This window comes from Cryptotermes secundus, unplaced genomic scaffold (genome assembly GCF_002891405.2).
Source record: "Cryptotermes secundus unplaced genomic scaffold, Csec_1.0 scaffold2142, whole genome shotgun sequence".
Taxonomy (NCBI): domain Eukaryota; kingdom Metazoa; phylum Arthropoda; class Insecta; order Blattodea; family Kalotermitidae; genus Cryptotermes; species Cryptotermes secundus.
The window spans coordinates 1,406-19,248 of NW_019731253.1; the positions used below are offsets into that span (position 1 = coordinate 1,406).

The 17,843-nt window shown below is 42.8% G+C and overlaps 1 protein-coding gene across 1 annotated transcript; it reads right to left on the reverse strand.

Annotated features, from left to right (window-relative positions):
- Nucleotides 1-708: 708 nt before the first annotated feature.
- Nucleotides 709-15,639, reverse strand: LOC111866667 (vanin-like protein 2). The gene is made up of 7 exons (XM_033752369.1): nt 15,544-15,639; nt 14,187-14,265; nt 13,012-13,140; nt 9,485-9,634; nt 6,657-6,817; nt 2,374-2,588; nt 709-1,770 (listed from the first exon to the last, which is right to left on the reverse strand). Exons 2-7 carry the CDS (start codon nt 14,256-14,258, stop codon nt 962-964), a joined length of 1,536 nt encoding a protein of 511 aa, XP_033608260.1. The 5' UTR covers nt 14,259-14,265; nt 15,544-15,639; the 3' UTR covers nt 709-961.
- Nucleotides 15,640-17,843: the final 2,204 nt, after the last annotated feature.

The window sequence follows — 17,843 nt, forward strand, 5'->3', positions numbered from 1 at the left end:
CTAGAGTAAGGAAAATTCTCTTGCCCCTGCAGAATATCAAACTGCGGCCGTCGGGGTTGTCGCTATACCTACTGCGCTCTCTCGGCTGCATACAGAACTACAGAAGGGTGCTGCAGCTTATTTTATTTTTTTGAGAAACAGGGTGTGGTTAATAAAGAATTTATGCCTGAAGGGCAGACCGTCAACAGTTGATGTCATCAGGAAATTGCTGAAGCTCATTTGCCGGGTTAGGCCACAATTTTGAGCACAAGGGGGCATTTGATTCTTGCTCCATGACAATGGCTTTTCCTATTCCGCACTGGCAGTGAAGACGCGTTGTGGAGACAAGCCACCCACACTCATGCAGGTCTCATGATATCGCGCCGGCGGGTCTTTTCGCCTTCCTGTGAGGAAAACTTCACGATGTTGAAGGCATTAAGGAAAGCGTGACGGCCGAACTGAACGCTGTTTCTTTGGAGGCCTTTGTTGAGTATTTAAAAAATATTTAAAATATGCAACAAACGTATTCAAGTAGGTGGAGATTAGTCCGAATGAGAATAAGAGCAGTTTTTGATTTCCTTTTTCACACAAGTTAGGGAACTTAATTGCAAGACCACGTATTACACAATTATGTCATAAGTACAATCTAAAGGGTTCTGACGATGGACCAGTGATTGAAGTTAGCTCTTTCTAAGTTACCCAACTGAGTAGGTGTCTTTCCGTCCACTCTCACCTGAAGATGGAAACAGATCCATCGTGTTTTCTAATCTCTAGAATACCGAACGATGGAAAAAGTCCAAAAACACCAGTAATCCTGTATGTTAGAATGTTGAATATATTGTGGCACCGAAGTCTCGGAATTCCCTTGTTTGCTGTTTCTTTTGCGTGTACTTTCCTCTGAAACGTCAGTAAATTTCTATTGGGCTACACGGCATCACACACGAGAAGTAAAAAAAAATTATTTAATTTACGGCCCTAGCTTTTACGTGGCAGCTGTGAAGGGAAGTCCGTCTAAATCATATTCCCTTGTGTAAATACCAAATGTCCACAAGTTACGAATGTTCTTCGTTGTACGAAGATGAATATGTGTTAGTTTGTCAGTAACATTTCTAGACGTCAGCTCATATGAATCTACATCGAGGGGCAATATTGATTTCAACAGAGTACTTGGCATATGAATTGAGTTAACACGGCTGGAATTGATTTGTATACTGATGAATTTAAACGTTGTCAGTTTCTTTGTTGTACTTATTGGCTGTCCACATGAAGAGAGGCTCATGTTATTGCATGAGATGACAGCACACACTTGAATTCCTCCAGTCTTTCCGCCAAAAAATGGACGAATGCCGTTAAACACGGCCAGTCTGTAAGAAGCCGAATACGGGTCACGTGGAATCCCTTCCGTCCTGACATCAAACTGACAGCAAAGCTCCCTGTTGCATAATTCCGCGCGAGTGGCAGTTGTTTCTAGAAGCTGCGTGGTGTAAGGTGCGAGATAGTCTGTGAAGAATAACCTCTCTGATGGAATATTTGAAGGTCTGTTTTGTTCCAGAGGTATGTTTGTGCTCCCGGAAAATCCAGGTGAATTATTTCCGAACAATCCCCTCGTTTTCTTAGGAACTTGGCTTATTAGCAGTTTGCTAGTCTTAGAGAGCGGCATGGTTGCTGCCACTCTGCCAAGTTTCCCTGCATATATTGCGCTTCCTCCATTGCGGTTAGCGGGATCGTCATACCCGGAAGCGAGCAAGTTGACGTCCAGAGCTCGAGACCAGCCTTCTTGAATCTGTATGGCTGTAACAAACAAAAGCAGCTTCAGATTTGAAATAGTGCATGCCGTACATTTCCGGTTTCTGTAATTATGTAAATACAGACCTATATGCGGACCTATATGCTGGATGACCTTAGGGGCAGAAGAGGATACTATCATTTGAAGGAGAAAGCTCTAGATCGCATTAGGTGGAGGAATTGTTTTGGAAGAGACTGTGGACCTGTCGTCTGTCAGATCACTGATGATGATGATGATGATGATTATGCGGACATATAGTCCTACAGGTCTGTATTATCAAACAGACAGAGGGTGCTGAGGAGGATATTTGGACCGAAGAAGGATTAAGTGACAGGAGGTTGGAGAAAACTGTGTAATGAGGAGCTTCATAACTTGTACTCTTCTCCAAGTGTAATTAGAATGATCAAGTCAAAGAGGATGAGGTGGGCAGGGAATGTAGCACGAATGGGGGATAAGAGGAATGCATATAAGATATTGGTTGGAAAACCGGAAGGAAGGCGACAACTGGGAATACCAAGATGTAGGTAGATGGATAATATTAAAATGGATCTCAGAGAAATAGGATGGGGTGGTATAGGCTACTCTTAAGCTATGTGCATATCACTCACCGGTCAGAAAGGGCAGTTCGGAGAACCATGCAACCGGGAAGACTATGTCCGTAATTTCCAGCTCTTGCACAAGCTGCACTATAGGGTCATGGAAGTAGATGTCGAAACAGGTGGCCATGCCAAATCGGACCCCGAAATCTGTGTTGAAGGTTGATATTTCGGCTGTGGAAGTCAAGTTGAACCCTGGTTCTCCAAACAGGTTGTATTTCCGGTACCTGCCACAGGTGCCACTAATGCATGTAAATAGCTCATATTTCGTCAACACAACAATACATGTAGGAGTATAACAATGTTATTTACATTAATGTTGAACACATGTTCACACACATCATGATGTGTAGCTCAGTTTATATTCTTGCTAAATTTTTGTTCAAATATGGATCCATAATTTCTTCATATTATAATAACCTTATAATAACCTCTGGCTTGTTTCCTCTTTGGCTTTAAGCCGTATTTCTATAAAATTCAATTACATTTCGTTGCATCCTGTTGTGTAAATCTCCACAAATAATATTTATTTTATTCCTGTCAACACAGCGCTGATTTCAGCATTTAGGGTTGTCCTAGGCAACAACTCCATCTGCTGAAAATGGTGCTGAGTTGACAGGATAACATTAATATTATCTACGTGTATATGTACAGCACTTCTAACAGGTGAACCACAATTTAACGAACATAATGTTTCTTTAAAATGTGTTTGTAAATTGAACGTTCGTTAGTCGAATTTATTTTTTTCATAAGATATAGGTTAAATCTGGCGATGTTAATTCATTAAAGTGTTCGTACGCGAGGTGTTCTGGAAATAGCAATTTATTACTCAGTGCAATGCTCATAAATATGAATTGATTGTTTCTTGGAAGCTCGTAAGTAGAATTTCGTATGTACCCGATATAAGAAATGTCATTACCAGCTGTATTTACCGACTGGATGTGTTGTAATTCTTTCAGCGGTTTCCTCACAATGCCTTTTGTTTTAATTTTGAGAAAGGTTGTGTAATTTCTATTAATAAGATAGTGTATAAGACTGTTCTACCCTGAAGACGGAGACAACAGGCTCTCACTTCTGTGTAACAAGCACATGATATCACGCCCCACAAGGCTGTGTTCCAGTCTTGTGTTCCTTCAGCACCAGAAGCAAAGAGCATGGCCTAGTTTAAGTTGCTTCAGATGGTGGGGCGTGGGACGTGTTTCTTTCACTCATTTTATCGAACTTCAAACAAATCTGAAGGCATACTTGATACTGACAGCAGAACACATTATCTTCACTGTACTTGTCACACGCCATATCTATACAAGGCCGGTATTCCCACGCGAAACACTATCTCGTTTGCAGTGTATAGCTGTTGCTAGGAAACGATCGTGAGTTGGGCAGTTATAAGGAGCGGCTCGGTAAACATGTTCCAGCGGCAGCGGTTACGCATGTAACGGGGGGAAAAGTGACGTTGTCTACGCGGTCCGCGCCGAGGAGTTTTACATAAGAGAAGTGGGGCACATGACTTGAACTTCGTGTGGATACGAGTCTTTGGAGGCGAAGGAAAAGGTTTCCTGTACCTGGGGCATAACCGGGCCACCCTGTTCCCGGAGGATATAAATACGGGGACCTGGCCCTCCAGGTTTGGTGAGTCTCGAATCTGAGACGGTAAAATGTGGCCATGAGTCCCGCGGGACTCAGACTCGAGAATCACTGCGCTGGCGAGATCCAACGGCAATTGTAAACGACAGATCCATCCTCTCGTCAGAGTGGATGTTACATAAGGACCACCATAAGTATTCAGTTGAAATTGAAAATACTGGTGGTGGGTCTCATGGGGCTTGGTGCCACGAAAAAAAGACTGGAGGTAAACCCTTAGTCGTAAAGTAAATCTGACTGACTAACCGAATTGAGCTGCGAGATATTCGACATTCAGTAACGATGTGAGCTGAAGAATCTCCACTGTTAGAAGCCGTTACCAGGAGACGTCTAGTAGCAAGCTATAGAGGACTTAGTGTGTAGTGATTTGTAAAGTGTGGGAATCAGCGACAGTGTTATAGGTATTTATAGTTGCGACATGCAGGTAGTCACTAAATGTACTCAACAATCCAAACCCCGTCTATAGTCACACACATACTACGTGACAGTATCATAGTCTCATTCGTGATGTAAGCGGTTAGATTTTGGATACAGACACGTTTTGGTGAGGTCCAATTAGTCAATTAAGGCTACTTAGAATCACTGCATAAGTCCATATTTATAAGTTTGCTTCCCTGTGAACTGGAGAGACCTGGCAGTTACACAGAATATTGTTACCTTCGTCCTGAATTCGCTCCATTACTCGTCCGGATTTTAGAAAAGAACGCAGTTCTCACGGAAATTCCGTGGTCGCATGCTCTCAACTAGCACTGAGCTGGAGTGCTCGGTTTACGTAAAGCGCACGACACAGTGAGACATGCGGTCAATGATGGAAGAGAACTGAATGGTAACACAAACTGCTTATGGTCAGACCAGGACTACTGGTGTCAACACATATTACTACCACACAGGGAATGCATTAACGTAACCTAAGTACCAGGACATTCTGTTCAATTTACAGAACACTGCTGGCTTCTTCTGAGAGGTTTAAATGCCATACATTTCATTCCACTCCTGTATTCACTCAGTATTTATCAGTGAAGACAGCATTTCGCTTCTTTGATTTGTCTTAGATGTTTGAGACGCCAACCGAAGAAATTGGCCGCGCGGTCTGAGGCATAAACTGCCTTCGTCCGCTCAAACACTGGGATCGTGAGTTCGAATCCCACTTGAGGCATGGATGTCTCTGTGTGTTTATTCTGTCTTTGTGCTGTCCTGTTGTGCATCCTTGAGACGGGCTGATCCCCCAGTCCAAGGAGTCCTACTGACTGTGTAGAAGATTACGAAATAGAAAAAGTGGCCAAGGCCCAACAGAGGGCTGTAGAGCCACAGACAGACAGGTAACCAGGGAACGGCGGATGAAGACACTCATGGCTGGAAAGGGTTAGCGTGTGCTGTGGAGATTATCGGTGGTGCTGTATTTGCTAGCAGCTCCGAGTCGTGAGTCTATAAGTGGTCAGTAAATCGAGTCGCCAATCCAAATCGCGTCTATATTAACACCTGATGGTAGTAACGTTATGCAGCACACTGCACTACATTATCCACGTGCAATGGACAACAGACGGTATGGTCTTCAGCATTACCAAGAAGTTATGGTATGCATTAATCGCCTACTTTCCTTTCACTACAATTTGTGTATCCGATATGACCAGAATAGAAAAAAAATTGATATGCACGCGCAATAAAATCAACAGAACAATACAATCTGGGAGACTTCAGTGTTAGTATTACTGATGGGAGTGATTTATGAGGTATAGTTTTTGCATTGGGTCCATTTCTTCACAAAAAAAGCACAACAGAACGCTTCTCTTCGGTAGTACATCGTACACCCTCAATCACGCTAGAGCCATTTTGACTACTGAAACCAGCCTCTGAACATGCAAATGAGCGTCTGCTATCTAGACTGTCATGAAACTTGACTCTGCTGCTACCTAGTGATACACATAGAAATCCTACTGCAATCATTATAGCTGTACTTTCGACAAAACTGAATATTTCAGTTCTGATGGTTGTAAGCATAAACAAAAGTAAAACTATCCATGTAACAGGCCGTGAAGGCCCATAGGGCTGTGACACGTCTAGGCTTCCACATCTTCTAGAAAATCCGCTCACAGATGGTGGTAAGTTTGTCAGCCTTACTCACAGGCCGCACTTTACCCCCAGGAAGATTCATGGTACTAATTTCTGTTAGAGGCTGAGTCGACCACAGGTTCAGAGTGCGGATGGAAGGATTAGGTGAAATGAAAAATTCAATGACCTCATGGGGAATCGAACCCACAACCTGCCGGCTTCTAGCATAGTGCCTCAACCAAATACGCTACCGCGTGCCCCCCAGACCTACTGATAGGTAATAATGAATATGAAACTTCATATTTTAAATACTGTACAATTTTCAATGTTTTCATAAATATCGCTAGAACCGTATTTATTTTTAAGGGCCCGAAAATAAGGCGACACGTCTAAGAATCAACATAAAAAACATTATCGCCTTTTATTCTGGCTAATACGATATTCCAGGGTGCTACGCCGGTATCAGTCTGAAAGAATTACATCTACTTCTCTGTCTGAGGTTCAAACCGAGTACAGCTACCAGTTTCGCCGTTATACCAGTGTGCTTGACGATAGATGTAGGCATGTCGAAACTGGGACGTGAGGAAGGCAGTTCTGGCACTCACCTTGCTATGAGTGTACCCGATCTGTCGAAGACTATGTCGGTGTTATAGAAAAACGCACCGTCTGAGGGGCAATCTGCACCTGCGCAGTGTGCAATTTCTGGTAGGTTCACCACGACGTATATGCTGTGATTGCGTGCCGCGCAGGCCAAGAAGCTCAGGACCTGAAAAGAGTATTTCAGGATGGCGTACATATTGATGGCCCTCTAAAGTGCTTGGGCGTTTGTCTAAGGTTCGGCCACACAGAGCGTTACGTACGCGATGCACGTTACGTACGCTATGTTCGCTATACGAACAGAAAAAATCTCCCTTTATTGCCAATGTGACTCATCACACAGACTTCCGTACGCTACGTACGCTATGTTCCTTATGTTATCTGCGTCGCAGAGTGTACACAGCGTACGTAGCGAACATAGCGTAGAGCTCTGTGTGACCTAACCTTAACTGCCTGATAATAGAATCGAAATGTTCAATAGAGCAAAAAGAAAATATCGCCACTGGACACAACCTTGAGTCAGTTCCTTTCACCTCTCATGCCCACAATCTTTCTAACTAGTTTTCGATCTTTTAAATACCTCCTCCCAAAAAGACTCCTTCACCCCTCTTACCTAAGAAAACCAGTTTGTAACGGTATTTTATGCCTTCAGTTCGTGTTCAACCCATCATTGATTTAAATACTAATGGTACACAATGGCCGCGCCATAGCTCAAGTGGTTAGTCGCTGGCTTCCCAACGCGGCGGCCCGGGTTCGATCCCGGGTCTTGCCAAGTGGGATTTGTGGTGGACAAAGTGGCGCTGGGGCTGGTTTTCTCCGAGTACTTCGGTTTCCCCTGCCAATCTTCATTCCATCAAATTCTCCATCATCATACTCACCCGGGGCAGGCTACAATAGGCCAATCAGTGGCCGCGGTGCCAAGTGGACCCAGTTGGACTCCACCCCCCCACTAAGCGACTTAAAAAAAATGAAATACTAATGGTACTAAACATCGCGTATAAACAGAAATTAGTCGTTGCTTTACACTGGCGTAACGCCCGTTTAAATTTGACGGGAAATTGTTAAAAACGAAACTCATTAAGAATAGCGTCCCTCAATATTTTGGAAAATTCTGAAAAGACGTGATGGCATAAAAATATGCATTAAGAGGTGCTACCAGCTGAAGGAAATTTCGGCAAAACGTGCATTATAATTAGCGTCCTCAGTCAGTAAGACATTTTATAATGGACACTGACAGAATATTACAAATTGCACACTGTATTATACAACACTTTATCAACTGCTGAAGTTATGTACAGTAAAAATTAGATAGAATGCGACAATTGCCAATTTGGAATAAGGCTGAATATGAAAGGAAGCAGTCGGGGTAGATTTTAAAGTAGGGTAGTATTTAAATGAAAGAACCAGGGAAAGATGGCTAATCCTGGGCTGGTACCTGAAACAGATACCTCTCATACAAGGCAGATAACTTAACGCTGTTCCAACCTGCTCTATGAGGCAAATCTGAATGTATTTCATGAAATACTTTGTCGGCCGTTAAGTTTTGACTCAGAAATATTTCACGCCATTAACCTTCCTTAGCACGTCACGTTGTTATTGAAGACAACGATAAATCAGAGTGCAGAACTCGATAATCCGGACTAACTGATTATCGAGTCGTTCAGATCAGTGGATTTCGAATAAAATATTCCTTTTTTGTTACGTTTACCGTTGAACATGTTAACTGCAAGCGGGGCTCGAAGCAAGAGGTAACCAGGTTACATATTTCAACACTTACAGACAAAAGTTCATTAATGCCCGTGTCTTACGTGTTCTACATATAATTGCAACAACATTGCTGTAATTTATGATTCTACGCAATTTCCGTGGAGTTTCATGTGTTTCCTACCGTTCTGCGATACAGTGCTGAGAGATCTACCGTATGGCCCATATTAAAAGATACAGATACACACATACCACAAGCTTCACTCGACGTATAAAACCAAAAATTCTGTGGTATCAGAATCCGAAATTTCAACACCGAAAACAAAATATCCTTCCTCTGGATACGAATTTGAGCCAATGAAACCTAAATAAAAATTGTGGAACCTACGAGGGAGAGTCAGTCAATACGTCACAAATGGATATAAAACGTAAAACATGCGATATTCGAAACTGGAAGAAATATTTTCTCGACATATCCTCCACCAACATTGCTACACTTGTCCCATAGTGTTGTTAGTGCGTCGAAACCCGCAGCATATAAATATTTTTACTGTTGGCTCAGCCACTTTCGCATCTCCGTCCTTGAGAGAATTTCTTGACCCAGTTGTGAAACGGTTTACACGACAAACACTTCCCACCGTAAACAGGAAATAGTTCTTTAAGAATATCCTTTGAACTGAGTCCTTTTGCTCACAAAAAAGCACAACACAACATTCCTCTTCGGCAGTACACTTAAGCACGTCGCCATTTTGACTACTGAAACCCACCTCTGAATATGCCCATGCGCGTCCGCTATCAAGACTGTCACGAAGCTGGACTGTGCTGCTACCTAGTGATATACATAGAAAACCTATTACGTCAATTACAGCTATTTATAATACTCCATCCTTCACGGTTTTCCGAAATGTCACCTTTCAATGGTTCCACCAAAATTTAATTCACGTTTCTTGATATTTCTACACACTTCATCAGTACCGACGGAACAGTATGATATTAATATTCCGTCACCTCTTTTGGCTCAAGCATAAAATCTACGATATTAAGGTAAAAGAATTTTGCATGTTTTTATCTTAATATGCAATGTATTATCCTAGACACATATTCAAATAGACCTACACCTAACACAAATTACCTCAGGCACTTCTCCTGATGAGTCCAGACATGGGTTCTTGAGTTGTATAGGATCTGGAATTGGCGTCAGTAGTGGGCGAATCTCAGGGCGAGTTTGTGGAAGGTGTATGGTGCTCAATCCACATTCTGGAAAGACAATGATGTCTGCCCCCTATAGTGAGAGATAAGAAACAAAAACTTTGAACCATACTATCAATATCAATATAATTGCACAGTGTAATTAAGATTCATCCAGCTTCAAGTCTGAAGCTTATGCACACACACATGATGACTGAATTTTCGACATTATTTACCGTACTATTTGTATTTAAAACAAAATTTCCAGCTTATGAAACGTTTCAAATAAAAATAGATAAAAACAGGATCATGGATAATGTCAAACACGTTAATCATTCGCACTAATACACTGTGGTATGTAGACCCGTTGCTAGGCAACGGCGGAAATGTGTTTTCTGCGCGGTTCGTGCCAATGGCTGCGCAAGCAACAATGGATACAGCAACAAAGGCTGCCGGACCGCTGGCTAGAAGTCAGTGCGTATCCGGAAGGTCCTGCGACCGGCCATCTCGACACAGGTTTTCTTGGTTTTCCTCTGTCTTGTAAGCAAATGCTGAGATGGTTCCCAAATTCCAAGTTGCTACTGCATGCTTCTCATGCAGCCCTCCCGATTTAAATTCATCAAAATTACGGTCCCTTGCTGTCAAAATTACCAAAATTATACACGTAAACTCAAATTTTTGAAATTAAAAGCTCCGCGGCCCCTCTCTCTCAACTCTCTCAAGTCGTTGCTTCTAATCATCTTAACGCCTACACTTTCACTTTACTCTTACCAGAAGGACGAGCGGGCAAAGCCTGGGAACCTTCTTAAATCGATGCTCTTTCTTTCTTTCTTCTTTCTCTTTCTCTCTCTCTCTAAAGCAACAAAGGAAAGTTGTTTTCTGTGCTGTAAGTACCTAGATGTAAAATGACTGCGAGACATAACGAAGTTGTACACCCACCGGGGTGCGGCTTCCAAACAAGAACTCGTAAAATTATTATACCCTATGTCTCTGAATTTGCCATTGAGGAAACATAACTAATAGAAGCCTTGCGGCTTATTACGTCCATGGAGTAAATATTAAGACAGTTGTTGGTATTCTCTGTTGAGTTGCGGCAAGAAACAATAAAGGGAAACGCAAAATTGAAAGAAAAATTGCATTATACTGGGATACAACTCTCGAAATTTCATCTGCCGGTTTATGGGCAGTGCCATAGTTTAGACGGTTATTCGCCGGACTCATACCGCGGCGGCCCGGGTTCGATCCCTGGTCAGGTCATGTGGGATTTGTGGTAGATATAGCGGCATTGCAGCAGGTTTTCTTCCAGTACTACGGTTTCCTCTGCCAATTCACATTCTACTTATTGCGCCACAATCATCATCTATCATCAGGGGTTAGTACAGACGCCAAAACAGGGGCCGCAGTACCAAGTGGGTTGTCTCACCCCATGAGAGAGAAGACTACTGATCTACGGACGTAAGCACAATATTCGAGCACTGCATAAAGTTTATTTCCGAAAAGAATTTAGTGAATTAATTTCGTGATTTTTGATCTGGTGGAAACAGCTTGTTACAACTCCAGCCACATCCGTTCAGGCATTATGAATGTCACAGATGTCACAGCACACGCGGAGGGGGGGGGGCGATTCTGCAGGAATGGCCAAGAATATCTTGCCAATGGGACATGTAAAGCATTTGTGAATCCAGCCGCATTTTCCAGCAAATGTATCTCAGAAAAGAATGGACATATATACACGAAACAAAGTGTACTGTATTAGATATTTTTCCCAGCGTATTTCCCAGTTTCGCGAAAATTCTCTGGTGTCCTCGTTAACGTGACCTATATCCAATCTGTACAACAGCTGCCCGTAATTCATCATCGGCGCGTGGACGGGGCTGATACATTTACTGTAGCCACACAAGAAAAGTCTGCTGCTGTCAAATCATATGACCGAGTGGGTCGGTCAGACAATGGGCAATTTCTGCCCAATCCATGCACCACCGAAAGTAGGTGTCCAGCTCATGTTCCACCGACACGTGTGGGATTTGTGTCCTTTTAAATTTTATTATTTTTTTTTAATTTACTGGGGTGCATTGAGGCTGTGTGATTGTTAACTAGAATTACAGTTAATATAAATTATGTTAAGAGAAGTTAGTTACGAGTTATAAATTGGTAAGTACGGAGTAAACAGATGGTCACATTTTTACATTCATAAAGTAATATCATTCTTGTTACGTGGACAGGATGCAGCAGCTGCTACTTTGCCTGGAATTTAGCTGTTTTAGCTATGGCGGTATGTCTTTGATAATCTGCGATTTGACAGTTAGTGCAAGCTATAATTTTGGGCGGCCAAGAACCTAAGCCAAGCTGATTACACATCAAGCTGCTGTGTAAAGTGAGTTGAAACTTTAAGGGCTAAAATCGCGTAGCAAATTTATATCACTGGGAAATGTAAATTTCTCATATTTTGAAGTAGACCGATAAGACCTGTTTTAGGGAGGAGTTTCCTTGTGGGAGCTCGGGATCCGAATAAGCGCGCTACTTTAGAGAGCTCATTTACCAAACTTATTCTTCTTCCGGCTTCTGAAGCTTTCGGACGTAAACCTACGTCACGTTATCACAGTCACAACTTGTTCATTGTTAAAATGTATACAAGTTTCAATTAGTAAAGTAAAAGTGAATTTACTTGAAGGTTCAAGTAATACAAGAGCAACCGCACTATTAAGGAGTGGTTCTTTAAGCAAGTGAAAGTAACTAAGCTGCCATTGTAACCCAAAGTGAACAATAAATAATATCTTGAAGGAAACTGTGATTATGTTAGCACAAGTTCTCCCTGTGCTGCCGGAGCGAGGCCCGTTACGAGCTGAGACTAGAACTTTACCGCTACCTATACTTGAGCATACCGGCTAACCCACATAACTCACCTAAACAGACTTATCTCGATCGCAAGCTACTCTCGTACCCTTACTGGCGCCAAACAGCAACCCTCCTAACTTCCCGAAATTAGCCCCGTTCAACAATGGAGACTGGAGGGAGCAGGTGATGCAACAATGAGGAAGTGATCAGGAGGAAGATGTGCAAGGTGAGAATCCTAAAGAGGAACAGCTACAGCTACAGCTGCATCAACTTGGTACGTTGGCCGGTAATTAGCCTGCTGTACCAGCCCCGGATGATAGAGGAGTATGGAACAGTCAGTGAAATGAGGACTGGAAGGGGAAACCCAACTACTCGGAGAAAACATGCCCCAGTGCCACTGTGTCCACCACAAATCCCACATAACCTGACCCAGTCTCGAACCCGGGCCGCCGCGGTGGGAAGCATGCGACTAACCACCTGAGCTATGGCTCGGCCTTCATGTCTTCATACCCCGAAATGTTTCGTTTGTTCATTTGCCACTCCCGTGGAATGTGGGATCGCACACAGACTTCAGCCAGTTCAGTGTGAGCTGATCATTCAAAAGTGTGGCCTAATTTGCAGGGTCTCTGTACTTACAGATCTCGCGGCTTCACTCACGTGGCCAAGATATCTTTCGGCATTCATCATGAGAACCTGTTTAGGGTCGTCAACGCTTAAGTTGCCAACCGCGCTGTACTCCACCACAGCGGCGGTGTAGTAAGAGGTCTGAAAAAACAAACAAAATATTGCAGAGTTATGGAGACATCTTAATGGGTGAACCATAAAGAAGCGCATGTAAATATACATATGAATAAAATATACAATCAGGAAGGTCGCGGGTTCGATTCCCAATGAGGTCATAGAATTTTTTAATTCACCTAATTCTTCCAGCCGCACTATAGCCCTGGGGTTGACTCGGCCCCTAACAGCAATGAATACCAGGAATCTTCCTGGGGTGTAAAGGGCGGGCGGCCCGTAAGGCTGACAACCCCACCGCCATCTATGAGCCGATCGTACAGAGAAAATGTGGGAACCTCAACATCTCACAACCTTACTGGCCTCCACGGTCTGTTGCAGCGATAGCTGTATCCTAACTTACCTTACATAGAACATCCCCAAATATGTGCATTAATCGACTTCACCAAATCGGCTGATTCTTTACTCTTAAAATATTTTCATTCTGGATATTAAGAATTGGCATTTTCTCACATTATTCACTCTTTGAAAATGTCTGATGACATTACGGTTGAATGTATAAAATAAACAGAACACCCACTTAATTCTTCCGATGTAAATCAATTATACTGTCATATTTGGAAAAAAAAAATAGAAACCTGATGGACAAAAACAATAGAGAAACGTTTCATAACTTGGAGTTACTGCAACAAGAAATCTTCAACATATGTCCTCTCGTGACGCAATATAACATCCTACCGGAAAGCGACCAAGGAAAACGGCAGGTCTATGACGCAACACAAGCAAACGAGGGTGCTATTCAATATCGATTCAGATAAGAGACAATATGGCTGCATGTATATTTTCACATTCAAAATGTATTCTTGCTTATTTGAATAAAAAACTGGAATGAATACATTCTTTTGTATTTACTTGGCTGTGTTATGCATATCTCACATGAGTGTCATTCAAATCCTAGGCGCCGTTCGTCTTTACAGTTCTCGTAAATGTCATTTATTGCGCACGCAGAAAGATTTGTTCTGAATGCAATGTATGCCCATGACTTCCGGCAAATGAGAAATAGATGCAGAACAAACCTTGAGACTGCTGTGCTTCCCCAAGCACGATGTTACCAGCAGAAGCAGGCCAATGGCTGCTCGTGGTGCCATTCCGTGTCTGAAACGAACAAAAACAGATGGAGAAAGCAGTCTTCTGGGATGTGGCACCGTGTAGATGTGGTGTTAACCGACGTTTCGGAGGAACGAATCGCCTCCATCTTCAGGGTAGAAAGAAAATAAGAAAATCTGCAAGCGAAGAGACAGTGAGAACAGGTGCAAGCAGACTAGTCTGATACCCTGAAGATGGAGGCGATACGTTCCTCCGAAAGGTTGACTAACACCACATCTACACGGTGCCACATCCCAGAAGACTGCTTTCTTCATAGTCACCGCCGTGAAAACCTCAAATCTTACAAAAACAGATGGCACTGTACATTTTCATAAGTATTTTCTTTGTACGTTGAGGGATGGAACGAACGGATCGGGCAGGCTTATCTGGTTGTGCGTCCAACTCTTCCGCTCCAGTGCGCACGCGCAGGAAATCTCGCCGTATGTAGGGTAAAGCATCCCGTCCGCAGATATACGTTACTATTAAACTCACTTCATAATGCATACCAGAATAATTCATTTGTTGTTTACACGTATTTAGCGACGCCCTCAGTTGCATATATTATATAGCGTCGAATGACGGGATAACGAATTAAGAACTGATAAAGATTTGAAGGTAAGCAGTCCTTGCTTATTTCAAGGTACTAGAGCCTAGAGGGGCTGAGGAAACCCACGAGAAATTTAAGTCAGGATTGTCGATATGAGAGCCGAGACTAGAACCAGTCATCTCCATAATTCAGAATAGACGCCGGCTCTATCAGAGAGGAATCTAGAGAAATCAACAGTTGTGACACAGAGATGTAATCTTTTGTTGAACTGTTGTTTGTTGTTGTTAATTATGATTGTGCTAATGGTTATTATGCTTTGCGTTTTAGGGGCCAATCACAGTGGTCGTGCGGTCTAAAGCATGAAATGTCTTCGCTGGTTTAAACATTGGGATCGTGAGTTGAATCCCACTCAAAACATGGATATCTGTGTTTGTGTTGTTCTGCGTGTAGGTAGTGGCCTTGCGACAAGACTGATTCCCCGTTCAAGGAGTCCTGCCAACTGTCTACAAGATCCATAGTTCCAGATTAATTTTGATGAGAAAACAGGCTACAGGGCTTAATATGAAAGGAATAAGAAAATGAAAGGCGTTTTAGCATAACTTGTTTATTTTCTTGTTGTTTTGGGATTGTGATTAACAAATTATCGGGCCCACAAACCAGACATATCCGCACATACATTTGCAGGCAGCCCTGAACTTTTCCGAAGCATTGCTCATGCTGTAAAAGGGCAAGGCACTCACGTCAGAAACACTGCACAACCTGCATGACCAGGTGTAGGAACAGTTTGGCACGCAGTTCCACGTTGACAGGAATTTGTATGATGTTCTCGTCTTCTGGGTACACCAAATCAAAGTCAAGATCAATGCGGTGTGCAAAATCGCAAAGAACGTTTGGAAATGCTGTGCCCCTACTGCAAACTACATATAGATATTCATCTGTCGATTCCTATCTAACCGGGAACACTGAGGTCGTCCCACGACTCACGTATGCTTGTAACAGGTTGGTAACAACGAACCGCTTCCTTGTGCCTTCTATATAAATGAATATGGAACTGCCAGCCGGGATTTCCCGGTCTACGTAAGTCAGTTAAGTTGTACTTCCTACCATTGTTACAGCTTTACAGTTCCTAGAATCGTCATACTTATCATGGGGAAGCACCAGACTCTGATATCAAGTTCACTAAACACAATCGGTTGAAACACAGATAAGCCAGGATATCTCAGTCGGTATAGCGATTAGACAAGGGCTGGACGAACGAGGAAATGGGTTCGATTACCGGTAGGGGAGGAAAAATTTTTCCGTTTCTTTTCCCAGAACTTCCAGACGGACTCCAGGGCCCAATTCTAATGGCGACTGGAGGCTCCTTCCCTGGGTGTAAAGCGGCCGGGGCGTGAAGTCGACCACTCGCCTCCATCTAGTGCAGAGGTCAAGAATGGTGGGCTTATACCTCTGCTTCCATTAAGCCTTCATGGTGTGGTTGCTAATTAAGAAATGATACATGTTTTATTTATAACATGCGCACCTTACTCGTACACCACTGTGTAAGTGGCGTTAAATTTGCATAGCCATCTGTGAGTCGATTGTCTAGATAATGTAGGATCCTCAACGTCTCACAACCCTATGGGCCTCCACGGCCTGTTACAGGGACAGATTTACCTTCTTCTTTTGTCTTTTATTGAAAGGTCTCTGAATTTGAAAAGGAACTAGTCACACAAAATATAACACGATACAACATACCCTTTAGGCCCAAATTCTACTACTTTTAATTTATTTGTTATTGCGATGATTGTTATTTAATAAAATATAACTGTTTAGTCATCCTTGACAAAAGTAGTTTTTCATAGTTCCTCCGAAACGTAGGGCTGTTTGTACTTCTTGGAGGCACAGACCAGAACACTGCAGTCTTTAGAACAATTACTGTAGCTCAATGAATGGATTTAAGTAAGAGATATTATTCAGAAACTGTGAACCAGACTGCGTAACATGAAGCACGCTAGTTGAGGAGCAACGCTGCTTACTCATATGCGAGAGGCACATGATCTGAATTCTAGTCAGGGACCGGTTGTATCATATGAATAAGAGCTCATGATTCACCCACGATCTCTTCAAGCAGGTAAGTAAACCTATCCCTGTAAGAGACCGCAGACTCGTGAGACGTCGAGGCTCTCACATTTTCTAAACAGTCGGCTCATAGATGGCGGTGAGGTTGCTAGCCTTACGCGCCGGCCGTCCTTCACTCCCCAGGAAGATTCCTGGTGCTCATTTTTGTTAGAGGCTGAGTCAACCCCAGGGATATAGGGCGGCTGGAAGCGTTAGGTCAACTGAAAAATCCAATAGCCTCAACGGGAATTGTACCCGCGACCTTCCGGCTTGTAGCATAGTGCCTAAACCAACTACGCTACCATGTGCCCTCGATATATTAATATAATTTATTTACATTCTTGCTTGAGAGACATTTAAAAAGTAACTGGAAATTTCTCTGTTTTTCATAATACATTGCTTAATTATCTTAAAGCATACAAAACTTATATTAAAGGGAAATATGAAGTTTACAATACGTGTATTTAACAAAGTTTTCAATAGCTCAAATTATAAAACGTCGAATAACGGGTACTTTGTAAATCATGGATCTAAAAGGACGCGGAAGAAGTGATCGTGTGTTGACTTTAATTACTATCCCAACATTTTCCTGGACGGACTGAGGGAAACCATGATAACCCTGTGAAGTAGCCGGTCTCCGGGCCCGCATTTCAATACGGAATCTTCCAAACATGTTGCAGGATGCCTAGCCGTCCAGAAGCGATGTTTGGTCAGTGTTTCGTGTGTTATTTCCAGAATCATATCAGTGAAGCCTGTTTGACAATAGCTTCAGCAAGGCGGTCATAACACGCTTATCGCAGCAGTACGTTGTCGTAATGTTCCGCTGTTCTCAATGAGGTTCGTTTAGTCAAATGTTCCCTCAGTCCTATCTGCCGATTTTGCGGCTAAAGCTCATATCTTAGAGAGAAAACGAAAACGATTCTTGCAAAATTCTTCTTCC